Genomic DNA, 27,985 nt, shown 5'->3' with positions numbered 1-27,985 from the left:
ACTTGGGAGTTTTCTCCTCTTCCTCCCCTCTCTCCATTTCCAAGGACTTTCTGGGATGGGCATTTTGGGGGTGACATTGTTAGTTCCATGCATGCTGTGGTGGAGGTGATGGTATCCTGCCTCTCATGAGGCCTGGCTGGCCATGGGTGATGCCTCCTTTTGGGGAGGTCATCCATAGGGACAGGGAGGTGAAGGAGACAGTGGCCAGGCACTGCACACACAGCTCTGGGCAGAGTTAGTCTGACACAGCAGATGATGTCCACAGAGAGGGACAGCAGTGGGAGTCTTTGGGCTGCAGTTTAGAAACCCAAATGGACAATGTGCTGCTAACCAGACATTGGACCCACATCTACAGAAACGAGAATTTGAGGCACCCACCCTCAAATCAGGGAGGGCTCAAGAAAATGAAGTAAAGATTCAAAGCCTGTGCAGACTTCTTAAGCTCTTAATCAGATTCATATGATGTATATGCAAGCTCATTAGCCCAACCAGTTTATAAGGTACATTTGAATTTATTACTCTGATACTCAATACTTAATTTGTAACTGGGATTAGATGCATCTTTTAAGCATGTTGTATCTGCATGTAGCTGTTTGTAATAAAATTCCCAAGTGAAGGGCATAACTGGAAAACCTGCACATGAGAATGATTAATTTTTATTAACTTGTTTTTATCACTCAGCATTTATGCTGTAAAGGCTATAATAAAGTGACACATGCTTGGTCATTTTAAGACAGAGATAAATTTGGCCTCCCCACAAGGGACAAGCAGGGTCAGTTTAGAGGAGGTGAAAAACACCTCCACCCAGAGTTCTTGCTAAGGTAAATACGTTTTTCTGTCCTGTGGAGAAATTTGCCATCTGTAAGAATAAACAAGGTAAACCAGAAACAGATGAGGATGTGACTCTTAGGCAAGACCTTGTTTTTATACTTCTTTCCAGGAAAAACTTGCTATAAACATTTGTGTTGTCTTTTTCAAGGCTGCTGAGGCCTTGCAGTAGAGGATCACATGGCCTTAGCTCATTGCTCCAGTGTTCTGCAGCCCCCAGCCTGTGCTGAGCCATCTCTCCCTGGTGCCAGAGAGGCTGGGCTTTGCTGTCAGAGCGCCCTGCCCTGTATCTCACAGCCTGGTGAAATGCTGAATGTGCATTTTCAAAGCTCTGTCTTCCTCCAGGAGGATAATTTCATCATAAAAATATAATTGTAAAAATGCAAGAGGCTAATTCTGCATTTCTTTAGCCTGAGCCAAATACTAAAGTTGCTCTCTGGAGCCAAGCAATCAACTTCACTGCTGAGGAATCCTGGGACAAAAATCTGTGGCATTTCTTACTCATTTAGGGAAAGGGGTGGGTGCCTCAAACCCATCTCTCGTCCTTCTAACACCCATTCTACATAAAGAAAGAAATGGCTGCTGCTCTCAAACACAGTGTGTCCATGTGAGGCTGAGATGGCCCATGGGGATGTCACTTGTCTTGGACCTGTCTGCATTCCCTGCACGTTGGAGAAGAGCAGAGCTGAAGTTGTGCTGTGTGGGGCTAATCTCCAGGATAAGTGCAGAACAGAGGATACTGCCTTTCCTTCTCCTGCATCTCTGCCTCATGATAGAAATCCATGGATTCAAGTACAGGGAGCATTGCTGGAGAGGAGACAGTGTCCATCTCCTTCCAACCTTGGCTTTGTCGTGCAAGCTAAGGTTACTGGTATAGGGGAGATCTCTTCTGTACTTAGTAAAATTATTCAGTTTTCCAGTGTTGTGCTTGGAGATTCACAGGGAGAACTTTGGTTGAATTTTAAGTTCCTGTGTTCAAGCAAGCTGTCAGAAGTCACTAAAGCACTAAATCAGGATCTCCAGCTGGGTCCTGGTGAGCCAAACCGGGCCACCTTTGTTAAGGAATGCAGAGAAAGTCACTGCAGCCTAAGCGGAAGTATAGAGTACATTAAGTTGGGCTGTTTGCTCTGCAGACACGCTGTGAAGACAACAGGAAGGTGACAGGAAGGCAAAATCCTCTATTTTGTTTTGTCCCTGTTCTCTTAAGGATGTGATTGCACAACAGTAGTTTACCCTTCTTAGCAGCAGCAGAGGCCATGTCCAGCCAGTGAGAAACGCCTGGGTTGGAAGTCAGGTCGACAGATTCTCTTCTTGCCCCACAAGTCCCTTTTGCTTGAGGCAAGGAATTCTGGAGTCTTGGGACCACCACAATGGGGCCCTTTCTCACAGGGCTGGAAAGCTCGACCTCTGCTCAGAAAGGACAGATTCATGTTGGAGAGGGTTCCACAATGCAACGATTTATGTCAGGAAGTGAACAGAGTACTTTCTAAAAAAAAAATTGAAGAAGAAGGAAAAAAGCCTTCATCTGTTTCTTTGGCTCAGGGAAGAGATCAGCTGTGGTTTCATGATATCAGAGGATGGAATGCTGTAGGGGGAAAATGTATAGCTGTGTGCATCCATCTGTTTGAGTTTCTATTCCCAATGCATAACATACAGAGTTAATTTTGCTTAATTTCATGTCATATGGGTCTCAGAGCTCAGTGGGAATGGAGATGCCTTCATGCACATGGTTCAGCTTTTACACTCTGAGTACCATGAGTAAGAATTTCAACCCTGCACTCTCCATATAGTTCCTGTGTGTTTGGATAATAGTAATGTGTTAGGTGCTCCTCCAACCATAGTCCTTGGTGACAGAGAGGTGCCAGTTCTCAGTCACACTTGATTTTGGGCCTTGTCTCAAATAGGAAATGTCAGTCTGGCTGTTGAGGAAAATCAGTTTGGAGAGTTTCAAGAATGCGAGTATATTCTCAAGGCTCAAGTTTCTGTGCATGTAAAGAGTAGTAGCAAAGTATTTTTGTATTGGTTTACTTTAAAAATAGTGTCACAGAATCTGATAGCAGTGCTAAGAAAAATAGTTTGTGAAAAAGCTGTCTTCATTACTGACTGCAAACTTAAGTGTTGGGAAGGAGAGAGTGGACTTCCTTGTAAAAATATTGCTGTGTTTTAATCTGCCTGGCAAATCATTGGTGATTAAATGATAATCTGAGTTGTTTGCTTGAAATGTCATATATCTCCACCACAGTCTGCCCACACCACTAGAGACTTTTAGGAATTAAGGAGCCTGGGAACAGAAATGACTACAATGTACTCAAACATGAATTAGCAAAAACCAACAAATACAGAACAATTTCAATTTATGTATTAAAATACTCTGGAGGATACAGGCTGACCTCCATTACTCAGGGTTTGTCACTGTATCATCTCCTTTGGACAGTGAACACTGAGAAAGAGACAGGAAGATGATTTACTCTCCCTTTAGCTTCTGTCTCATCTGCTGCAGTGTCTGCTGTGCAGCTCCCCCAGCCGTGCTGCTCCGTGGGTCTGACAGCTCCTCATGTTTTGCAGGCACTGTTTTCCCTCATAGCTGAAGCTCATGGTTCTCTGAAATCTTTGCTAAATGAGTTGAAGCCAAGCCTTGCTTTACTGACAGGCAGAGGCCCCGGGCTAAAGTGTGATGTGTCTGGGAAGGAGGAATCCCAGAGAGTGAACTTTCTGGGTCTGCTGTCCCACAGCAAGGGGGAGAAGCTTTCAAAAGAGCCTTTGCACCATGGGTCCCACAGGGATGAGGTCCCCTGACTGAACCCATCACCCCAAAGGGAAGCTGGTCCTGCAGGAGGCTTCTGCAGAATTGCCAGATCTCCACAGGTGATGCAGGAGAAACCCTCTGGGACAGAGATAAATCAAAGTGAATTAGAAAATAGATAGGCACAACTGTTGCCAATGCACCTAGTCACCTCCAGTCCTCTCCACTTGGAACATTTCTTAGTCTCTATTGAACAAATGTCAGGATACTCCTCACTTTTTAAACAACTTTCTGATAGTGCCACTGTTGGTGTGTATCTGTATGTATTTAGATAGATCAAAACACATGTGCACACACATCAATGTTTATTAACTCTCACTGAATACAGCAGCAAAGTCAGCCCCTAAAGATGTGCCATAAAACTTTTCCATAACATTGTTAATACAACCTTCATATTTAAATTAGCTAGCAAGGGACATATTAATTCATCATAAGATCTTTTTTTGATTCAGAAACTTCCAGACTGTGGACAGCCTAATGTGCTAACAAGGCAGTCAGCTTTATAGCAATGTTCATGGTCCTCTTTTCACATTCATGGCTAGATTTCAAATTAGTAATGTTATCCTGGGGTAATGCTGATGAGAAAGGAGATCCAGCTTCCTTCTCCTTTGTCATTGAAGGAGAGTGTATCCACCTTGTGTGACGTGCTTGGCACCAGCTCTGTTTTAATACCATTAGCAGCAGGAAATATTTTCCTTGCCAGTAATGAGGCTCAGCATCAGCTAAAGGTGGTGCCCCACAGGAAGACTTTAAACAAAATTGCTAGATTCTAATTCAAAAAAGGCTAGAAATATGCTATTTCTGAGGTAGGTGTTCGTTCAGTATAGAGTGATCCTGGATGATGAAGAGACCTGCCAGAGCTACTTTTAGTTCCACCCGTTGCTTTCATTGTTATTCTTGTATCTGTGGTTGGCAGTGGAGTTAGGATGGTGGTTCTGTTCTCATATAGAAGTGGAAGAAGAATGGAATTATGTGTGAAGAAAGATGAAAAGATAAAAAGAGCAAGAGCTGAAAAGAAAGTGAGCTTCCCTGCATAGCTACAGATATGGGATTGATTGTGCCTTTCTTTGGAAGGGTTTTTCTTTTGCAAGACCACATTTTTTGTCTGATCTAAGGGTTAATGGTGTGCCAGGTGCAGTCTGGGTTGCAGGAGATCAGAGTTTCTACTTGGAAACTGTTACAGTTAAGAGAAACCATTAAATAATTTCCTCTATTGGTTTGGAGACATAAACCAATACTTCAGCCTCACATTAATGCTTCACTGAAAACAGTGAGGCTGAGAGGTATTACCCTTATATATCATCACTTGGGAGAGGGATTCATCAATTAATCATATGCAGGATAGTAAGACATTAAAAAAATTAAACATGGAGTCAGGCAGGGCTCCTTGCTGCTGCTATTGCAAAGCAGCAACACAGGCTTTCTTCTTAAGCAGAAAAGAGGTGAAGAATACTTACACAAAGAGCACTTTACACAGCCAGAGAGATTATTTGCTATATCTTCTTTGCTTTCTATTTTTTTTTTCTGTCCTTGCTGGGAGGAACAAGTTTTGGATTTCAGAGTTTCACTGTGGAGATGAAGATTTTATTTCAAGCTTCATTTTATTTGATTTTGCTTTCCTCTGACTTAATAAGTGAAATGTGAGTGTACAAAAAAGTAACAAGACAGGGAGACATGGGGTACCTGGGTTTTTTTCAGGAACTCCAAAATTGGAACCCAAATAAAGCTGACTTTCAAACGTACAGAAAGACTAAATGAAAAGAGGAAAACTGGCCCCACAGATTGTTTGGCTTTTCTTTTTTTCATTAAGCCTTGTGAATTGGGTGGTGGTAGTGATGCAAATAACTTTTTTATAATGATAAATTAATTTATTTTATTAGCTATCAATCAATCATTACCTCATTTCTAATTATGTGAACTGAGTTCTGCATGCCAGGAAAGCTGAATTGACAGCTCCACAAAGCTCCAGACTGGCATGGGAGCCAAGCTGGGGTAGAGGACTACATTTTGGGGATTGTACCATCCCTAGCTTGGTCTGAGGGATCTCTGTTTCAGGCACCATATAGCAGGAATTATATTTGCATATGATATCACTTCTGTAGAAGAAGCAACTTATTCATGAGCAGTAGCATCATCACATCAAATACAGCTGCAAATATGGTTGAGAAAACAACCATTTAATTGAAGTAGAAATGACACTGGGAAATTAAAAGAGGGTGCAAAAAATTCCCAATTATTACTCACTGGAAGCAAGTCCTAGACATGTAAGGCATGGGGATGCACACAAAATTCTGGGAGAAACAGAATTTACAGCTAGACATAACTCTGCCCTCAAGACAGCTTTGGGGGCTCCTCAGCTGAGCCCCAAAACTCTCTTTAAATAAACAGTTTGGGATAATCCCTCTCTGATCCTCTGGAGGATGGAGCAAGGTGCAAGAGACAAAACCCCACTTCTGACAGCCCAGCCCCCCAAAATGTAGAGGCTACTGCCTGCCCCTCTGGTGGGATTCCTGCGAGGAGAACCGGCCATCGGGTGGTTCATGAGCTCTGCCAGGTGCGGGGGCACTGTGCCTGCGCAGCGGTGCTGCCTCTGCCCGGGCTGCCTGGCGCACCATGCCGGGGCTGGGGCTGGGGCTGACGGGCTCCGGAGAGCCCCGCGGGGAAGCACAGCCATAAGCCGAGTATTTCTGCCCTCGGTTTTGCTTATCCCGAATCGGTTCTTGCAGCTCCTTCTGTAATTTCTTCCCCTCCCATAGCAGCTGTCTGGGGTTTCAGCTGTTCTGCATGAGCGGAGGTGCCAGCACCCTTTAAATTATTATGGAAAAGTAAGGGTGCATGTTCTATCCTGGAAGAAAGAAGAAAACACAAAGTTTGGGGTTTGTTTCGGTTTGTTTGTGGTTTTTTTTTTTTTCCTTGTGCTTTCCAAGCGCTTGTCAGAGATAACTAGGAGAGGACTGGAGGTCATTCACAAATTAGCCTCGGGAGTGCCAGCCACGCCAGCTCAGCCGGGAGCAGCCGCATCCCTGCAGCAAACAGTTCCCATTCCCGTTCCTCGCCGGGGGGACGCTAAGGGTTAACCCAGGAGCTGTGCATTTAATAGCACAATTTAAAGGGGAAAAAAAATGACACCCCTCTCCCCTGCCTTGCTGGTTGTGGATGGTTCGCTCTGCCGGGCTGATCACATGCTCCCGAGCCCCCGGTGCTGCAGCAGCCCCAGCCGGAGCCGCTGAGGGGCCGCTGCTGCCCGGGACGCCCCCGGCCGCCCATGCCCGGCCGCCCTCAGCCCCGCTCTGAGGCACGGAGCGCGCAGCGCCAGCCCTTGAGCGTATGGGTGGAAATCTGGGAGGCACCCATTCTCTCGCCACCGTTCCCAGCTCTAACCATGTCTATTTGTTGTTGTCTTTTTTTCAGGGACTATGGATCTTCAAAGAGGAAATCAGGTAAGACACCGGGCTTTTTTTTTTAATGTACTGCATGATTCTGGAGAGCTCCTTACCCCCTGCTTTTCCCCTTCTGTTTATCTTGTGTGGCATTGAATTGTGTAGCAGTTTAACTTTTTATTGCTGAATCCTGCTGGAGATAAGCATCAGTTTCTTTCCTTTGAGCTATATAGAAGAAATATATCTGTATGCTATATATATATATATGTATGTATATGTATCATATACCTTATATAGTATTGCAGTTAAAATGACTGCTTTTCTCTAACTGTACTTATACACCTCCCTCTCCAATGTGAGATGATAACTGCATTACATTTCTTTATTTTTCATTGCAAATGGTCAAAGTGCAGAGTCAGAGTTGGGGTTCTTTTCTGGAAGGGAAGGTTATCTTTTTCTCTGCTGATTTGAATCGTTTGTCATGCCTTTCCAAAATGCTCTGGTGAGGCTTCTGATGCAAAATGCTCTTACTGCTTGTGTCTGGGTTTGGGCTGCCTCAAAGGCTGAAGCTCAGTGTTTTGTTCTTAAAATCCTGGATTGAAATGTCCTATAAAACCCTGATTTGAGACTATATAAATCCAATTTTACCCCTCCCTATGTAGCTCTTAGTGATTTTTACAGATGTGTTTTCAATAGGGATGTGCAATTATGGGCCTCTGGGTTTGGCTGCTCTGAGCTGGATATGTCAGGGCTTTCTATTTTTTAATTTTTTTTTTTTCCCTAAGCAGCATTGAGCACCTGCAACTCTCATTGACTTTATTTGGAATCTTGGATGCTTCAAATTGCATTCAGAGCATCCAAAGAGAAGCCTTTCAAACCAATACTGACTCCTGGAAAACTCTGGCCTGTGTGCTGGGAGAGGAGGAATTTTTTTCTTCCTGCTTTTTAAGACGATAAAGAAACACTGCAGTGGCTTAGTCTCTGGAAGGGAAGGGAAGATGAATGTAACATACTGGACTGCAATGAATATAACTGTCTAGATTGATTTGTTGGATAATTATGAGGGCTTTTAAGCTGCCATCCTGTAATAAGCTAAGTGATGCACTAAAGAGAAGCTGTTGCTTAACCCTGATGGCCTGGGTATCAATTGGCAGCTGCCTTTGCAGGCCAATACTTTTTGGTACCTTTCCTTGAATTTCCCTGAGGTGGGGTGTGGTAGTGAGGGGCAAGCATGGTACAAGGTGCTGGTCCCACAAATAAGCTAGGGCATGCTTGGTCTTCTTAATCTCCTGCAAAGCTTCTGTCTGGGTTGCACTTTCTTCTTAAATGTAATATGAAGGAAAGTGTGTGTGTATGTGTGTGCGTGTGTTCACAACAGCCTGTGAATTAAGTTGGCAGCAGCACCTTCTCTAGAGGGGCTGACAATAAATAAAACAGTCCAAGTGACTTGGTAGAGGGCAGAGCTGAGTGTGGGAGTTCCTGGCTCAGTGCCACATCCTGAGCACTGGGGGCTTTTGGGCCATGTAAAAATCTTTGAAAAATGTTGCGGAAGTCTCTTGGGCATCCTGATTTAGCACTGACCTGGAACAGCACTAGGAGACACAGAGAGCTTTGGGCTCAGTGCATCAGTTTACATGAAAGAGTATTGCAATTCATGTGCAAGAGATGCAAGGAACTGCTTTGGGAGTGGAAGGAAACTGCTGCCTCTCCATTCCTGTGGCTCTGAGGGCAAGTTGGAGCTGATCTGCCATGACATCATGAGGAAAGCAGTTGAGTCAGTGTAGCTGAGATGCCATTTGTGGATGCTCTCCCCTGCTGGACTCTTTGGCCCTCTGCCCTGAGGACCCCAAGTGACATGGTCATTCATCCCTGCAAGGGCCACTCAGGTTGAGCTCCCTCCTTTGGCTATCCCAGCTCCTCGTGCTGCAAGATCTCCTTCTGCAACTTCTGTCCTTTTTGGTGCTGGGCTGTTTGTGCAGCCAGGGCTTGGGAGCACTGGAGCTGAGGGACACTCTTTCTCCACTCACCCCGTACAAAGAGGAATGTGAAGCAGCGCTACGAACACATTGAGCTGCATAAAGGGACTCTGTTCTCGGCCATCTCCTTGCTTGATTTTCGAATGGCAGAGGAATGCTTCCTTCTGTTTGGAGCTGGATGTTGTGGGAGCGTGCACGCAATGAGCAAAAGAATATGCCAAGGGCATGGCCAGTTACAGCCTCTAACAAAGATCAGCTTTATGACACTTGAAAAAGGGATGGGGTAAATAAGCACAGATTTTCAGGATTGCTGTGATGGTCTTTTAAGATAATAAATAGCTTTGAAATGCAGTTTCTTCCATAGGTGCAGATTATGGAAGTACTGCATCTTTAAACAAGAGACAAATAGGCATTTTTAAATGCAAGCACCTCCCAACAAACGAGACCTTATGAAGATCCTGTGTCTTGACCAAAGATGTGCTGGGAGGAGGCTGCTGGGGGTGAGCACAGCTGTCCCACACTGTCCAGCAGGAATCCCACAGCTGCTGTGTCTCAGGCATGTGCAGGCATGACACGAGCATGGCCAATTGCAGAAACATTCAGAGAATGCCTCAGACAGCCAACATCACCTCTACCCTGACCTCTGCCTTGCCAGAGTGAGTGTCTAGCTAGTCCTCTGCTCACCCCTTAGAGCAGGGAGAAACTGGATAAGTTCAGAGTTTAACAGGAGTTATGGAAACATTTACCGCTGCAGTTGATGCTGGTTGTAAACATTTGAGACCTTCTGAACCAAATGCAATAGCGTGGCATGTCCTTAGCTAAACAAAAGGGAGTCTTGTGCTGATCTGGGGCATCTCTGCATGCCAGCCCTGAGCCAGGCTTCCTCTTGTGCAAAGGACTGTGTAAACATACAGCCCTTTGCTTGGATGTGATCTAATTATAAATGCTTTAACCTGCAGCCAGCTGAGAGACCTGGGGCTCTGTGGAGGCACAGACATTTGCTGTGGCCTGAAATGCCACATGTGCTGTTACCTTGGACTCGGGGGGCTTTATTTGACATGCTGCAGAGCTGCTCAGAAAGCTGCCTTCTTTTTTCCAGGCAATTGAATTGTTGCTCTAAGACCATCTGTCAGTGCTGGAGAGCCCTCAGTACAACTGTGAGGAGTGGTTACCATGGGCATATTCTGTACACTTGCAACAAATGGTCTCTTCTTGGTCCACCCAAAGACCCTCTGCAGCAAAATGGGAAGGAATTACTTTTCAAACTTCAGTTTGTCAATTGCATTAGCCAAATGAACAGCTACCCATTTGTCACTCAAAATAGACATTACTTCTATGCTGGCGTCCATTGTGTGGTTTTTCTGTCCTGAAATCAAAATTAGGGTAGAATTGCTGGGAGTCTAGGAATGGGTATTTGTATGGTACATTACAAGCAACAGATTAGATTAATCCATTCTGCAAACCCTACCAGCTACCATCTGTGCATGGTGAACTAATTAACCCTTGAGATATCTGCTAATCCTGATGTGGCTCATAAAACCAGTTGGAGTATGTTTCTCCCCAAAGATATCATTGTGTCACCCACCTCACAAACCCCCTTGCTGGTTAGAGAAAGCTGCAGACCCCTAGAGTAAGATCTTGCCCTCTCCCCTTGCTGAGAATCTTTCCTGTCTGGTTTCATGCCAAAGCAGTCAGATCCCAGTCACGAAGCTGAAGCATCTGGGACCTCCTGTTTGGTGGCAACAGGGAGCTGGTGTGGGCTTCACAACTTTTCTGCACTGAGTCTCAGTGCTTCTCAACTACTGAGAGGATTCTCTTTGCTAACCTTGAGGTCAGATCCAGCACAAGAGGTGCTATCAAAGTGAACTCTGTCACCTGCCTTGTAGGTGACCAAGCCCTTGTGGTCACAACTCTCCATGTGCCTGGGCAGGAGCACTGCTGGCCACCCCCTTCCGGAACCATAACCAGACTGCCCCTGCTCTGACTGCTGACCTTGCTGCTGGGGGCAGAGTTGGCTACAAGCCTTTGCTTGGTGGCTTCTTCTGGCACCTTGTTGCTATGCTTTAGGATGCTCCTCTTAGTGAAGGGGAATAAGCTTTAATATAATGGAAGTTATGGCTCCGTCAGTCCTGCAGTGTTTCCTTTCCCTCATTGTTCAGATCCTGTCTGCATTGAGCTGGCGGTGCTTTGGCTGAGTCTGGCAGCTGAAGTCTATTTAAGTAGTAATTGGGTACTTAGAATATTAAGTTAATGATTTGGTTCAAGCCAGTGTTGCCTCAGGATGCTGATGAGGCTTCCTTGAATGAGTAAACCATCCTTCAACTGGGTTTCCCTGTCCAGTTTATGGCTACACACAGCCAACAATCACTGTTTTCTTTCCCTCCTGTAATCTAAAACTAGGAAGGATCTATCTGCTGGCAAGTAAATAAAAACTTCAGAGTCCATTGGAAGATACTTCACAAACTTTTAATAGAAACATCTGTAATGCTGTCTTTTCCCTCAGTGGGGAAATTACTAAGCAGAGTTGAGAGAGTTTCAGTAATGACAGAAGTGGGGCCTCAAGTGAGAAACAAGCAGATTGTTGTAAAAACACCAAAGGCCCTCGTGGCTGATCACTTTGTGGGATGCTGTGTAGGAATTATGGGTGGAGCTGATGGCCAAAGCTGCTTCCTCAGCCTAATTCTTCATTACTAGAGAAACTTTCTTTCTTGCCCTCATGCGCTAAGGATGTGCACTCTGTCAGCTTCAGGGAGTGCCTTAATTGCCGTTTCTTTGCATTATTTGGAATAGGTTTTTTTCTGCTTCCTTTGTAATTACCAAGGCAAATGGCTCAACTTGTGGCTTTTTCTGTCCTTACAGCTGAGCCATGCTCTTCAGAGCTTAACCTTTCTAACCCTGTCACTCTGCATGTGTCTAGCCTGCATTTAGAGTTCCACGCTGTGTCTTGCTCTCTCTTTTTTTTTCTTTTTTCTTTTTATAAATGAGCTTTATTTTCTTGACTTAGTCTGAGCTGCCTCCTTTAAGACAATGTGGAGAAAATGAATAGCATGTGCCACCCCTTCTGTGCTTAATCATTCAATGGGGTGACAAATGTATGAGCTCCCAGCTGGACCAGCAGGGCTATGTGGCTGGAGCTGGTTTTACCTGTTGCAGGACTGAGGTGGTGACCCTGGGAACAAAGCTTGATTGATACAATTGAGTGTGGAGGTCTCTGCCAGCTTCACAGGCCTGTGGCAAGCATATAGCTACATGTAGGTACAGGGTGAGCAGGGAATGTACAGCCTTCAGCCCTGGCAGGTGTTTTGTAATATTTGTGGCAAAGGGCTGCAGTAGAGGAGGAAGGAAGGACTGCTCCAAGAGACATATAGTGTTGCTTTTCCTTTGCCTTAAGGTTGCTGCAGTATTGATGGGATATCATCTAGAGTTGGGTTTAGTATTAAATGTTTAGTATTAGAACTGGGGGACGCCTTAATCCAGCTGACTGTGAAATCTGTCTCAGTTTTACCTTCTCAGTCAGAAGAACTCTTAAGCCTTTTAACTGGGTTCTCAAAGAAGCCAAATCTAAGTGTGTTACTAAAGAGGCTGAAAAATCCAATTAACTACCATGGTTAATCCCAGCATGAGGCAATGCCTCTTCTCTGTGACTGGGGGCTACCTGCCCCAAGCAGGGACTTGGTCATTGCTTAGTGAATCTGAGCCCAGGTGGCAGCCACAAAGTTAGGATGTGGTTTTTAACTCAAGTGTTACTTTGAGTCATTCTGCTCTCATGGTGTTTGTCTCTGAAGTCTGTCTCCCTATAGTTCCTCTGAAAGCTTTAGCTTGGGAGGTTTTTTTTTAAGGAGGTGAATAGGGATGCAAATCTGTCCAAGCCCATGGCAAGGTCCCAGGAACATCTTAAATCATGTAACTTGGTGCCTTAATCCTTGTAAGAAATCTGTGGTATGACATGATCCCTGCAGAATGAGGCATGTGCTCCTGTTTGTATCCTGATGAATCACACGTGTGCACTGTGCTCCTTGCATTGTTTCCTACAATTTGGGCAGAAGCAGGGATGGTAGACTGGCTCCTTGGTGCCATTTGGCCTGTTGATGAGAATGGCCGGATGAGATAGTTTGCCAGCCTCTTTTTTATAACTTCACCAGCATGTACTGACAAGATTGCTCTTGATCAGAAATCGTGATCTGTTCCCTCATCATACTATTAACCTTCTTGGCTGTATGTACTAATTACTGCATGGAATTTAAAAACAGCAGATTCTGGCAGAACATTTTGGTTCTCACATAGCTGCTTCTTATTTTTTTCCTTTTTTTTGTTTTGTTTTGTTTTGTTGGTTTTGGGGGTTTTTTTGTTTCTTTTCAGGAAGATAAAGGCGTTAGTAACAAAAGAAGGATAGAGTAGGCAAAAGCATAGCAGTTAAGGACCAAACAACTTTTCATTTAACTTTTCATTTAATTACTGGGGATATACATCTTGGGCCTGGTTCTGGAAGTAGTTAGTAGTTAATGATCTCAATGTGCATCTTGAATTCAGTCATCAATGACAGAGCTTCCTCTTCTCATGACTGAGAATTATTTTTCCTCAGGTAGTGAATTTGCTAAACTTCTGATCGGTTTATTGGCTTTTTCTTGATGCAATTATTCCCCAAAGACCTAATTTTCTTTCCTGATTTATTTTTAAAACAAAACTGTAAGTCTTTTTTTTAAAACAAGTTTTTCATACAATTATAGAAGCATCCATTCTGTGGGTTTGTGGTTTTTTGCAAGGCAAGACTATTGCTCCTGTGCTCAGGTGCACTAGCAGAGAGCAGAATTTGAGGAGGAGCTGCCGCTAACTCAGGCAGATTTCATGTCCTTGCAGCATCTCTGCGTGTGTGACCTAATTCTGCATCTTCAGTCAAGATGTGAATCTGTCCACTCCAATCCCACGCTCCAAATCCAGTCTGTAGTGTTCTGGCAGAAGGAAGCTGATCTCACACTTCTCCTTGTACACCATATTTTTAAAGTCACTGCTTAAACTGAAGTGCTTTGGACTTCTGCCTGAGGCTACTGACGAGAAGAGCAGATAGGAGACTTTATTCTGCACTGCTTCACTTTTCTGCTGACAGGACATGTGGCCCATTAGATGTATAGGATCACTGTCATCTTCTGGGTGGCCCATATGCTGGGGTGGGAGGAAGATGGGATAAGAGAGAAAGAGATGTTTGTATGTTGTGTGGGTTTTTGTTTTGCTCCTTGGCTTTTAAACTGAAGTGTGGGGACAGGGTGCAGGATTAGGGAAAAGAATGTGTTTGTGTTCTTTGCCGTTCCCAGTTCAGCATCAGTGCTGCAGAGAGCCCTGTGTCCCGGAGAGAGGGCAGGGAGACTGGGTGCAGGCACGGCTGGAAAAATGAGGTGTGGCTTGAGCACAGCCATGGTAGAACAGTTTGCACCCTGCAAATGCCTCAGAGTGTCTTCAGCCAAGCACAGAGAAAGCACTTGGTACCTTAGGGGATATAATGGCATTTCTCTTGCTTTAAAGAAATTCTCTGTTCTCCATCTGCTCCTGTTCTTCCTCCCTCTTCTGTCTGTCGGTGGCAGATGGTATTAACGCTGCCTGCGTGGGTTTTTCCTCTCTTGCACAGACAGTACTGGTATTTTGATTTTGGCACACTGGATAAGGCAGGTGAGAAGTGCATTTGGGAGCTGGAGCAGAGGGTGATGATCCTCAGCCACCACAGCAATCTGTGTGGGGCACAGATGGGTCTGGCTGGCTGAGAGGAGCAGATACAATCTTCCCTGGGCATTCTGGGTAGCTTAGTCTCATGCTGGTGAGCACTCTGTCCCCAGATTCTGGAAACCTGGATGTCGGCTGTGTGTCCTTAGCCTGTTGAGAGCACTCATCCCTAAAATAGCACTCCCTAAGTGCATCCAGCTTTGTGCATGGCTTCACACCTGTCCCATTTGAGCTGGCCTTTGTCCAGGCTGCGTGACAGCACAAATCCTCTCTCCAGTTCACTCTGGATGGAGTGGCTCACCCAACCAGAAATGGCTTCAAGCTTTCCTTCCAGAGGTGTCCAGCAGGAGTTCGAATGTATGCACTGATTATTGGCCAGCTCTGCCTGGACACGACAACGCTGCTGAGTGTTCTGTGCTTGGCAGCATGGCTCCTTCACAGTTGGGACTTGACTCCTGCTCCATTTTTTGAGCCACACATGAATCCCAGCATGTGTACATACCTGTGAGTTTTCAAGTGCACCGTCTGGGGCTTTTCTGCCCTCCTCCTTGGCAGTGCTGGAGGCTGGTTTTTTTCCTCAGAGGGGTGATGGTCTTAGTTTGTACAGCTGTAGATGTGGATTAGCATTCAGATATTCTAGGCACTTCCCAACAAAACTTGGAACTGGTACAAAACTGTATGTGCAGAGGCTGTACCACAGGGATCATGTGGGAAACAATCCCCACTTGCCATGTGGAAAGAGTTAATGTGAGCAATGGCTGCCAGAACAAAAACTAAACAGTCTTGGATATTTCTGGGTCTGCGAATGGGATTAAAATGGGTTTTTGCAGAAGTAAACAGAGTGGAAAATTGGGACTAAGTTTTCTTTGTGTTTGTACTTTTAGAAAGGATGAAGGACGGGATGAGGCTGTGAAAATGCAGCTGTGAGCGTGTCACTGTGCAGTTTGTCAAGCACACGATCCTCTGGCCCCACTCCTTCGTTCCAACTCAGGAAAGGGCTCCCTGGTTGTGGATTTCTCCCCTGCAGGAGTGAGTTATCCAGATGATGAATTTCTGAGGCATGCTCGAGTCACGTGAAAGCCAGATGTGAACATTTTCCAAGCAGTGTGTGTGGGTCTAGCATACGCCAGGCTACGTGGCAAGTGGACGTGGTCTGAGGTTGGTCTGTAGCGTGGTGGTGCCGGGGAGGCAGCGAGCCCGACAGCTCCCAGTGGGATCATTTCTGCCAGGGAAAGAGGAAGGTGCTGGCTGTGCTCATCACTGCAGCCCAGCGCCTCTGCCTCCTCCCCCCACACTGACAGGCCCTCCCCTGGTTGCTCGTGATGAAGCTGAACTTGGTGAATAAGACTAAAATTAAAGGCCTTATTTAATGCCTGCTGCCAATCCTCTTACTCAGATACTTTAGCTGGATTTGCATGTTTGATAATCTACTACTCAAATATTTTTTCGAGATACAGCCCTCTTGAACAGATGGCATGGGGAGTGGAGGTGATGTTCAGCTTCAAGTGTGTAGAAGAGGAGATATCTCTGCAGGGATGAGAGGTTTACTTTAAAAAGCAGTCTCCTATTGGGGAGAAAAATAATATATGTGTATTCCTTCAATGACTATCTTAAAATACTTGCTTTAAACATGATGCATCAACATCCCACAGACATAAGAGCAAGGAAAGCTTATTTAAACTACCCTGGTGTGGGACAGCTGCTTGCCCAGCAATTACAGTAACAAATGAATCTGTCATTGTGATGGTACCTAAGAAGTTTAATGTCTGACCAGGCTCACACTGAGCCAGGCACCAGGCACAAATGTTGGTTTTGTTTAGGTCTCTCTGGAGCCTGAGGGGAGAAGCATCAATGGCACAGTTCAAGAGGGTGCCCTGAGTAGGACTGCATGAGATAGATCAAAACATTTGGAACCTTTCTGTGCCATCCTCCCATTTCTCTGACTATCTCTTGTTCTCTGCCTAACTGAATGAATTAATTGTGTGAGCCAAGAATGTGTGGCAATGGTTCCAGTTCGGATGAAGGCTCATCTGCCTTTTTCCTCTTTCCAGCTGTGTTGTAAAACTACACATAGACTCTGTATCAGAGGAATTCTCTGGTAAAAGTACTTCCACTTCTGGGGGAAGCTTAGCAACACCAAGTATTTCTGTCTTCCTCCCTTAGTCTAGTACTGTTGCATTTTAGTGCCTCCCCATTTAACTGAAGTGTCAAGCCCCAGCTGAAGGGGAAGGAACTACAGGAGAGAAACCTGGAGACAGGCTGACATAGGATGGTCAGTGGATCTGGGGGATGGAGATTTTGGAAGGAGTCACAAGGGTATGAGCATGGTGTACTGTCTGCAGATGGAAGCAGAAACAAGCCCCACAGTTTTGGGGTTCCTCACTGAGCTTTCTGCTCTTGACTGGGCAGCCTCACCTTGTCAGGAGAAGGAGGTTGTTCCTTTGCTTGTCTGAAGAGTGCAGAAAGGAAGCAAGAAGGGGGAAGTGGAGGCAAAACCCCAGCAAGAAGCCCTGGACTGAGTAGATTGAGCCTGGATTTTGGGTTCTTTATCTGCTTGGGGCAGTAAGGTGTCTCACCTGAGCCCCCAGGACAACAGCATAGTGCTTCATGTATACCAACTCCTTGGCAGACTTGTCTTCCAAAATGTAAACTGAAATACAGGCTCAACTTCTGTTTTCTCTTCTGCCATATGTGATGAACATTGCAGCCAACGAGGCTCTCGGCCAGTTCTAAGAAGTGGACACATTTAAGGAACAGTGTGGTCAGCCCACTTCTTGCTGACTTGTCAGATACCACTGTTAGCATGAGAACACACCCATTCCTCAGAAGAAGCATTTATTTCCCCCAGCTCCAGTCTGAGGAATCACTAATTGCATTGCTTATTTTCTTTTTACCCCTCCAATTAAGACAGGAAGGGTATAAGTCTACAAAATGAGTCTGCGAAACACTCAACTGCACTCATGGAACAGACCACTGTTGGAAACAGATCAGATGTCTGTATCTCTTCAGTATGGCCACTTGTTCTTATAATCCCTTTTCCAGTAATTTAAGTTGCACTGTAACAGCTGGGAGATTTTGGTATTCCCAGTTGATGTTAAAGGCTTCATGGGAACAAAACAGTTTTATTAGCTAAATGGCCCTGGGACTGTTATCTTCTGTGGAAGGCCACTTCCAAAGAACAGGCCATACCTGTATAATTAAACTCTTTGCCCTCCAAAGCAAGGTAGCCACATCCAGATCACTGGTAGAGGCCTGTCTTTGGCCCATGCTAATTTCTCAGCTATGCACAGAAATCATTTGGGGCAAGGGTTACATCTCCAGAACTACAACCACACTGCAACTCATGACCAGTATGATCCAACTGCCCACAATTACTGCAGGACTGTTGTTGGGAAATATGTAGCTTAACAAGCTAGACAGCTTTTTGTTTTAAAAAAAGCTTGTTATAATGGTCCCTGATAGGCCCAGCAGCTGTGATTCTGTAGAAGAGTGTCCCTCCTGGTGCTGGCAGCAGTGTTAAATCATGGATGCTGGGCTCAACACTGTACTGAACATTCCAGACAGGGTTACTAACTAAAGGAACCTGCATCAGTAGCTGCTGCTAAAATGCCCATGGAGGACGAATTCCTCTGCACCTGCTGGGGCAGAAGCCCACCTGGATGTGCAGTACTGATGTGTACCATGAACCTGGTATCTGGATTTTGCTAGATTGAGCTCATGCATTTGATTCTAGAGTGACTCCAGCTGTTGTAGGTTTTTGTGGAAGCCTGCTCTGCTCTAACTGTACACAAGACAAATAGTCTGCTGCTAAAATGAGATGAGTGGAGCTGTATCACAAGCATAAAGCATTAGTCCCCAGCAGTCTGGCGCCTGCTCTCTTGCCAGAGGTGGGAGGAGCAGCAAACAAACCAGTCTCACTGGCAGCACAAAAGCTTCTGCTGAAATCTAGAATAATATGTTTCATGTTCACCATAGCAACCAGCTTAATTTTGTCTTCAAAGCTTTTTGCCTCTTCAACTCCTTCCTTTTCTTTCACACCTGAGGAACCCCCTTGACCCATGGGAGGGTTGCCCAACTCCATTGTGGGAGCTTGAAAGCGATGGGATGGGGTTCAGCAGCCACTTCCAGTGACGTGCCTGCTGTGCTGCTATTTCTGTGCAGTGTGGCTCTGAAGGAAAGCCTCCTCTGTGCTCTTCACAACTGCCTCGGCCTTGTGACTTAGCTGTAATTTATGGATTCATGTTCCTTTTGAGCTTTTAAAAATAATTCCGGTAGGAGGGGTTTGTTCTGGCTCGAATTTAAGTCCGCAGCAGGGGCTGTGGGGACTGGTGTTAGAGCAGAATTGGGATGCCATTGCCCTAGGAGTGGCCTGCTTTGAGCAGGCATCTTTAATTTTCCTTCCAGATACTGCAATTTCCCCCCCCTGCACTTCCAAGTGATCTGAGACCAGCCAGTGTTCAGCCGTGTGGCAGTGGGGGAGAGGAGTGGCAGGAAGTGAAGGTTTGTTCGTTTACTGTTACCAATCCCATTGGAAACCAGGCCCAAGCCTCATGCAGAATTCCAGTAAAACCCTGTCCTAGAGGGGAAACCTGGGGCTGTTCAAAGCTTGTGTTTTGTTGGCTCAGGCACAGCATGTTTCTGAGGCCTCTGACCTCCTCCCCGTACGCTGGCTCCCGCCGCGGCTCTTCGTTTGAGCTCTCTGTGAAGTGGAATCTATCACTAATGTCTGATATTTTTATTATTTGTAGGGGGGACTCTTAAAAGCTGGTAGCAATTAGAGCTTAAACGTCTTGGAATAAAAAAAAAAAAATCCCCAAGAAGGAAGTTTAATGCTAAGCAGATGTGCAGGAGCAACTGAAATATGCTGGCTGTCTTCTGCTTCAGAAGCAACCTCATCCACTTCTAGCTGCTGTCAGGCTGGGGCAGCTCAGAAGTGCTGCTGCTTTTATGCTGCTTCCTGGGCTGGGAAGCCCACACTGGTGACCTGTGGGATTGTTTACCAGTTAATACTTATATTGCCCTTCTTTTCTGGCTTAAGCCAATAGTTTTGATGAAGAGAAAAAAAAATACTTTGTTTAAAAAGAAGTTTTTTTGAGAAATTGATAATTGCTAACAGAATTGCTTTATTTATGGTGAGATCTCACATGGGTGTCTGTTGATATGGCTACTGTTGATTTGGTTTAGACTCTCTTCTTGGGTAGACAGATCCAGACTAGCCCTAAACTTGTGTTAAGAGTAGTGTATTTCCTCTAACTTCAGATGTTTCTGTCTTTTGCTGCAGCTTGGGCGGGAGCAAACGTTGAAATTTTCTCAGTTACTCCTGCAATACATCATCTGCTTGATTTATCATTGTCATATTCAGGTTCTTCTGTCTGGAAAAAGATCTGACAGCTGACTGAAGTTCATACTCGTACTCTGAAGGCAGTGGAAGTCTATTCAAAAGCTAATAGACAAGTTGCTGACAACAACTCCTTCACACCCTTTCCCGTGCGTGCCCCGAGTCTGTAACAGAAACATGCTGTATATTCCCTCTATGAGCTACAGCACAAGCTTCTCTGCCAGATTATTTCCTGTTGCACTCCACCAATGGAAAGCCTTTTTCATTTTTTCTTAAATGGTAGTCCAAAGTAAATTATTGTTATTTACCACTGTGTATTTTGTAGTGTATTGTGACAGAGCAGCACATGGGTTTGGGAGTCAGATGGTTGAAAGACTTCAGAATTTCCTCCAAGCTGCCACCATAGAGAGTTTACTGCAAAGTAGTCAAAGTACTGAATCCATTTGAATTGCAGTGCAACTACACAATGAAAATTGTGTTCCTAATTTAAAGAAAGGATTTCAAAACCTCGGCATTCCCTTAGTGCTGAGAAAACAGCAATGTGTTTCTTGGACCTCTGTTTTCCACTGGGAAAGTTTGAAAGCTGTTTCTTAACATTTGTATCATGCTAACAGTTCCTTAGTTACATATGTACTGTGAATCTATTACATTACTATCTATTAATCTTTTTACTGTCTTGAAGGTACTCTGCAATTCAAAAGACAGTAACAAATACACAAGGCCACCAGTATAGCCTGCTTTTCTCTCCACTTGGTTGATGGGTGCATCTTCTCTGTTGTTAAACTGCTGGGTCCAAAACAGGTTTCCCCATTGCAATAGGTTTTTCAAATTGCATTTTGGAGTTGTCAGAATTTAGGAAATTCTTAGATTGTCATATAAACATCTCTTTCTAGATGTCTCTTCTCCCAGGCAAGGAGAGAGTAACAGCTGCCCTTCTGCTCCTTCACCCCACAGAAGGGGCATGTTTGTTATTTAGAAATGGGGGAAAATCTGTTAACTTTCAAAACATATTTCCAGCATATTCAAGAAAAAATTAACACTTAACATTTGAAGATTATTCCCAAATTCCCAAGCTAAGTATTTCCACTTCATTTCATGTAGGGGGAGTGAAACCTTTTGGCCTTGTTGGCAGCAACTCTATCAGCTTTCTCCTTAACCTGATCTCTGTATCATTCACTGGTTAAAAAATGGATTTTCTAGTTTTACTCTGAATGTAACTTTACTGGAGCTTTGTACCCTTTTCTATGGAGCATTATTTGTCTATTGTTATTTTCCTTGTAGAAACTTATATGTGTTTGCTAAGCTCAATCTCTGCGAGTTGTCTATGTGTCTTTTGGGTATGATTAACAGCTTTAAAGATAGTTTTGCAGGTCTGAGGCTTAATAAGTCAAACTGTCTCTTGGTATGTGTCTTCTGAGCTATTGGGAATAAGCTCAGGGCATGTCTATTAGAGCTCAAAATTGGATCACCTACAGATCAGCTTCATAAGTTCTGCAAATCCCCTAAAACATAAAAATTAACTGGGTGCTTCTTGTGACTTGACCTTCCTCTGAGTCCCCATCATGCCAACACTACTCTTAAGAAAAACTTTGTCTCTTTCAAAGCTGTCTTTACTAACTCTCAGGCTTTCTGATATGACTGGTTTTGACTGTTTTCTTGTGTCTCTAATTACTTTCTTTTTTCATGGCTGCCCTATGATTGGATTTCAAGTTTGGATGTCCAGTTTGTCTGAGACTCCAAAAAAGAGTGTCGCTCCAGGTAAATTCTTGTGTCTTGGTGTTCTGCATGCTATTAAAACCAGAATTCTCTAGTTCAAGCTGTGTGTGGTTTTGGAGTTGTCTTGAATGTGAATCTCTGACAGTGGATACCCAGGATCTGTTGTCTGCTTATGTATTGGTTTTTCATGATGCATGATTTCTGGTAAGGAAGAGCTTTGCTTTTCTGATGACTGCCTCACCTTGATGCTGCTGCTAGCAGGAGTTAGTAGTTTTCAGGGTTTTATTTCCCTTGCCCACCTCAAAGCCTCAGTCCAAGGCAGCTTCCCCTTTTGTGGTGGGTTGAGTCTGGCCACAGCTAAGTATCTTCGCAGCTGTGCTCTCACTATTCTATGTGAGAGAAACTTTATGGGTCAGGATAAGGCAGAGAAACATGACTGTGTGCTCCTTATCCTTCTGAAATGCTCTTTGCATTTCCCCAGTAAACAGAAGTGGTTTCACATGAAAAAGCTGAAACTCTGATAAAGATGCAAAATTTTCAAGGGAGGCATCAGCCTCCTTGTTGCAATGAGTCGGGAAGGAGGAGGAAGCAGGGGAACACCTTCTAAGTGAGGTGTCAGTGGCTTGGGAGCAGCAGTCCCATACAAGGCAAAAACTAAGCTTTATACTCTAAAGGAATCAAGACTTCTGCTGTGTAACTAGTGGATTTCTTCTGCAAACATTTGTCACTTGACATGGCATATCACAGAAGAATTCTCTTTTCCTTCAGACATAGAAGGAGAGATCACAAGTAGTAGATCCTGTGTTTGTACAGGATGCTGAGCTGGTCACTCAAGCAGTTAAGGCTACATATAGGTCCTGGGGCAAGGAAAGATGGAAACACTCCTGCTGATTTTCATACCAGATTTGGTAAATATTTAGGTTCATGCCCTGTTGAAAGTATGTGAACAAAATCCCACCATCCTTGATGGATGAGTGCTTGCTTGTCTGAATTTTTTTGTGAGCAAGACCGCTGTGATTCCAGAAACGCTGTTCTTGACAGAAGTTGAATATTATCTTGGGGGCTCTGCCTCATCTTTGCAGAATAGGTCTAATTTGAGAGTAACTGGATATAAAAGTGCAGAAATCTGAAGTATTCAGTCACAGGAGCCTGCTGCTTTGTAGGTCATGGGGGAGTTGAGAAAGAAAAACAGAATGAGACTGAGCAGAAACATGTTAAGGAGGAGACAGAAGAGGTGGTGTCCCTCAGGAAAATGACAAGAATCCCTCAGATTACCTGTCTGGGGGGTAAGATTGGGTTTTTTTGACTCAATAGATCTGTTGGGACTGTTTCATGTTGTGATATATAAAATGGTAAATTGAATGCCAAGGTTTTTAGCCTTCTCAAAGGGCAAGGAAGCAAAGTATTTAATATATACAATTTTTTTCCTTCTGCTTACTGCTTTTAGCTAAATGCATGTTGCTAGATTGGCAAAAAAAAAAGTGCATGATGAGTGTGCAGATATAAGTGATTAATTGCATTGCATGATGCTCGAGAAGGTGAATGTTGATACATAGTGCTGCTCAAAAGTCTTGGGTACATTGATACATAGTGCTGCTCAAAAGTCTTAGGTCCCCATGCTGTTCTAGTTCATGTGGCCTTTCAGTTTCTCATCCAAATGAATCCCCAGTGTCCAAAATAGCTGTTCTTCAGTCCAGATCTGCCATAGGCTGTATCCTGATGTGTCAAGCTGGTAGATCACACTTGAATTTGGATGTGATCTTTACCTGTGTAGTACATTTATGTGTCCTAGCTAGGCTGTGGCTTGGAGATGAGAACAGAAGCCAGTTTCATGCTGCCCAAGCTCTAGCTGAGGTTATGAACCTGCTCCATGAAGCGTAGACTCTAACCAAGACATTGAAGGGGTTTCATTTTGTACTTTGGAAAAAGATGGGTGCCACACAGCCCCACCCTGGGAGGTGCTGTGGTGGGACTCCAGTTTGGTCATCCTGACTGCTGTTAAAATCCTTGGCTGGTCTGTTTTGTGCCTTGTGGAGGGATGGGAATGTCTTGCACCACTGAGCAGGACTAGGATGAATGCCAGAATATATTGGTGACTTCAGCCTGGTGGAAGACCCAGTTTGGCAGCTGTGTGAAAGTCTCCAAGCAGTTTAACAGATTTGTGTGCAAAATACTACTTAAGTATTCTTAACTGTTGCTACCTGTAACCTAGTTGGTTGGAATCACTGTTCAGAGAGCCAACTTTCCAAGAAGGAGTGGAAAGAGGACTCAACTTTTTATTTTCACCCTCCTGCCTCTAATTTTTCTTGGCTCTATTTTAAAACCTAGCAGATTGAAAATAAAAAATAAAAATCCCGAGACCAATAGGCTCCACTTGGCAAAGGTCAGCACTGAATTTTTCTGTTGGTCAGGATTTCGTTGGAAATGCTGCTGAGGGCTGTAAAGAGGGAAGAACTGAACTGGAGCAGCTGCTGGAGAGAGCTCCTGCCATGTACCATGGGCCAGGCTCATTCCTGAGGCACTCCCCGTGGGGGCTGTGTTTTGCTGCTGGTTTTATCTGTGTATCTTATGGTGGGGAATGAATCCAGGCATCCAGTTAATTTTTTGCTGCTATGATTGCTGATCATAGTCTCTTCTTGGTGGCAATGTGTGCTGTTGGCGTGGGTCCCCTATAGCTGTTTATAGCAGCAATCCAGGAGGTTAAGAGAGACTTAGTGCAGCTCATGGAGTTACCATCTAGGCATGTTTAACCAAAAATATAGCAAGAAGGCCTAGAGCTTTGGCTACTATTGCCCAATGTCCTGAAAGGCTTGCAGAGGACATGAGAAAGGAAGGTGGATGGTTGGATGGATGCTCACTTAGGGAGAAACTTCTCGTACATCAATCACAGCTGCCAGCCTGGGGTGAGAGGGTTTACATGCTGGCCTGGCCATTGCTGGGTGCATGATGCTCAATCTTGCTTTCTTCTTTGGGCTTTGGACTAGGTTTTAGGCTAAACTTCTCTGGCTTTGAGTCTTCTGCATTACCTAGGTGGTTAGATCCAAACCATTCCCTTTCTGCTTTCCACCCATCTCTAACAGCAGGGTGTCACCAGCTTCTGAAACTCTCTTCTGAAAATGTAGTAGCGTGTCTTTGTGCTTTGTAAAAGAGCTACCTGGTCAGGCTCAGGAAAGAACTACAGAAACCAGTGTATTAATAACCTATTTGATAAACTTGCCCAAATATTTATTTTCTTCTATAACTGGCAATAATCCAGAGAGAGATTGGATTTGTCGTCAATTTCTGAAATAACTGTGGGAGGTGATAAACTTTTGTCTCTGTCCCTAAAGCTTTGTGGCTCAGGGCTGCTACACCAAGAGCCTCTGAGCTCTGAGGCTAAGCACTATTAGGATTGGGAGGATTGCTATCTGGTGGGAGGGATGAAGATGAATCCCCTTCACTCACAGCTTGTGGCAGTAGTAGTCTTACTTCCAGGAATAATTAGTGTATAAATACAGTCTGAATTTTGGTAAGTGGCAATGGGCCTGAAGTGTGACAGGCTGTAGTGCAGGAGAATCTAGGAGATGAGTCAAAGCCCCTAAGGCACACAGTGAATAAAAAATGAACAAAATTCCAAAACACCAAGACAAAACAAAAACCCTCTCACTGAATAGAAGAGAGATCCTAGACTGGGAAACACAGTTTTGATCTGAATCCATGTTGTCCCCATAGAGATTTGTAGCAGGCTTCATTAGTCTCATCTCACTGCTTACTCTAGGAACTGGTTATTTTAAGAACTGCTTTTCCAACGCTGCTGCAATATGATAAACTCTTGTGTACTCTTACATGCATTGCATGGCAAAGTCTGTTTTATCTTGTGTGCAATACACATTTAACCCAATTTTTAGACAGACCTTAGCTCTCTGTCTTAACACAGTTCAGGATAAATCACAGGTAGAAGGCTTAAAGAAAACATGAAATTTTAATGTTTATTTATAATAGTCATGTGGTCCTTCCAATAAGAAAGAAAAGAGGTGAAGATTTTAGGGGGAGGAATTCCATGTGTTTAGAGCTGGGTGTATGATTGCTGTAAGGGGTTAGACTGATCTGAGGATTTTAAGTAAGCTTGCTGCTATTCTGGCTACTTTTTTTTTCCCCTTCATCCTTCCCCAAAAGGAGTTTTCCAGAGATACATAAAAGTTTACCCTTCAAGAACTGGCTTTAACAAGAAACCGCAGCTCTAGATCCAAGCTACCACAGTTACTCCTCCCTATGTGTGGAAAAGTGCAGAGCTCTGCCATTATCTTCTGGAATGCCAGGACACTGGGGGCTGTGTCTGCCAGACACCCCAGCGTGCAGACTCTGCACGTGTCCCCAGCAGCTGTGCCCATGTCGGAAGGGCTGCTCTACCTGCAGTTGGTTGTTCAGCTGTGACTCACCCTTATGGCGTTCACTGGCCGTTTCTGTGGTTTTGGCTGCTTCTGCAGGACTTCCACTGACCAGCCCAGTACTAATTCATTTAGTTTTAATCTGTAAACATTTGATTGATAATCATGAAAGAGCAATATAAAAGCCTGTGCTCTGTATGGATTAAAAGAGCAGACATGTTTATAGCCTGATAACAACTGAGTAATCTGGCAAAGATCAGGAGTCTCACATTCCCATATCCAGATGATTTTATTTTTGGAGTCCAGTTGGTGGTTTTCATTTTTGGCTATTGCAAAACCATCATAGGTCTTAGCTGTTGCAACACAGGAGGAGGAGGAGGATGATGTTGTTGGAACGGACGTTCTGCGCTCTTATTTAGGAGGCTTTCACAGTAGTTGCTGGTCTCCGAGTACAGCGGGAGGAATGATGCTCCCTCCTTGCTGCCTGGTGAGGGGGACAGGGTGCAACTGTTGTCACTTAATAGTGCCAGCTGTGAGGGGCATGGACAAGCTCCAATGACATTTCTGCTCCGCCCCAGGAAGAGAAGTGCTGAGGTGAGGAGCGGGAGGATTGTAAAGTGGAGCCCTATGGAGAGGAGGAGGGGTATCCTCAAGACTTTAACCAGGAAACGGACTCGAGGCAAAAAGAAATGGAGAGGCAAGCAAACTCTTATTTCAGCCAGCAATCTGTGCTCTGCTCTGGGGAGGGCTTGCAAGTTGGAGCTTAACCAAAATACTAATTTCTGCTTTTTTGGAGGGAGAGGAGGGGGGACCTCTACCTGGCACATCAATGTTACCCTATCCTCTGCTCTCCATTTCTCCTGCCTGGGCTGAAGACGCTTTTTAAAAAGTAGGGCTGTTGTGTCAGGGTGGCATTGCAGCTGCATGTGAGCTTGCTGGGGAACTTGTGCCACGCTGCATCCCTGTCCCCTGGTGTGCTCACACTGAGCAGGCTGTTACTCCTCAATGCATGCTGTGTCCTGTGTTACAAATTAGACCTGAACTAATTGGCAGGGATGCGGAAGCGCCCAGGGCAGCGGGTGTAATTGGTGCTGTGCTGCCTGTGGTGTTGCCTGTCTTGTTCTTTTGAATCCCCTTTGGAGAGTCTGACATAGTGTAGCAGCAATGTTGTGGGCATCCTGAGTGTCACTGAGCAGTAATTCATCTAAAGCTTGTGGGGGATGGAAGGCTGAGGAGGATTAGAGTCCCTTACTCTACTGACTTTGCCTGAAGGGAATGTAGTAACAACCCAAACCAGGCTACCCAGAAAATGGTTAAGGCTTTTGGTTACTGAAAGGCGTAGTTTCTCTGTCTTTTCCTCCTCTTCTTCTTCCTTTCTTTGCTCTTACTCAAATCTTCCCCATTGTGCAGTACCTAATCTTGGGTGACCATCACTCCAGGAACCACAGGGACCCCACGCCTCGAAAGGGGGATATCCTCTAGGCATGATCTGCTGCAGCTGTAAATGAACAAGTTTGTTTGACCTTGGTTACTTCCTAGAACAAGGAATTTATCACCCTATTTTTTTTTCTCTGTCTTAATAGGAGCCCTGTAGCAGTTATACAAGCGTCTGTTAAAACAATCTCTTAATTGTATGTGTTCCTCCAGCCACTCTAGTGACAAAGAAATCCTCCTGCAGTGACTACCTTATCCAAGGCTGGGCAGAGAAACCCAGAGAAACCCTGCTGGGTTTCAGATACGAGAATGCAGATATAACCTATCTTGGCAAACTGTTTCAGTGCAGGTTTTTTGGTGGGTTTTTTTTTTTTTTTTTGAAGCCGAGTTGAGAGGTGGATTTGAAGTGCTGATTCTCTGTGTTTCCTGGC

General features: G+C 44.7%; 1 protein-coding gene across 10 annotated transcripts in view; it reads left to right on the top strand.

The window, feature by feature from the left end:
• Nucleotides 1-27,985, top strand: part of SH3PXD2A (SH3 and PX domains 2A) — a 248,561-nt gene that overhangs the window by 146,149 nt on the left and 74,427 nt on the right. For 5 of the 10 annotated variants that reach the window (XM_038141674.1, XM_038141672.1, XM_038141671.1 and 2 more), the window contains 2 exons: nt 7,043-7,071; nt 21,748-21,795. In XM_038141674.1, the coding sequence (XP_037997602.1) occupies nt 7,043-7,071; nt 21,748-21,795 (77 nt within the window). Of the gene's footprint in view, nt 1-6,939; nt 6,957-7,042; nt 7,072-21,747; nt 21,796-21,898; nt 26,818-27,985 lie in introns of those variants that run through there. The other 5 variants (XM_038141673.1, XM_038141677.1, XM_038141678.1 and 2 more) reach the window with 4 other exon arrangements.

Source organism: Motacilla alba, chromosome 6 (genome assembly GCF_015832195.1).
Source record: "Motacilla alba alba isolate MOTALB_02 chromosome 6, Motacilla_alba_V1.0_pri, whole genome shotgun sequence".
In the NCBI taxonomy this organism is placed as follows: Eukaryota; Metazoa; Chordata; class Aves; order Passeriformes; family Motacillidae; genus Motacilla; species Motacilla alba.
Note: the sequence above shows the minus strand (reverse complement) of the source record. Positions and strands in the feature narration are given on the sequence as shown.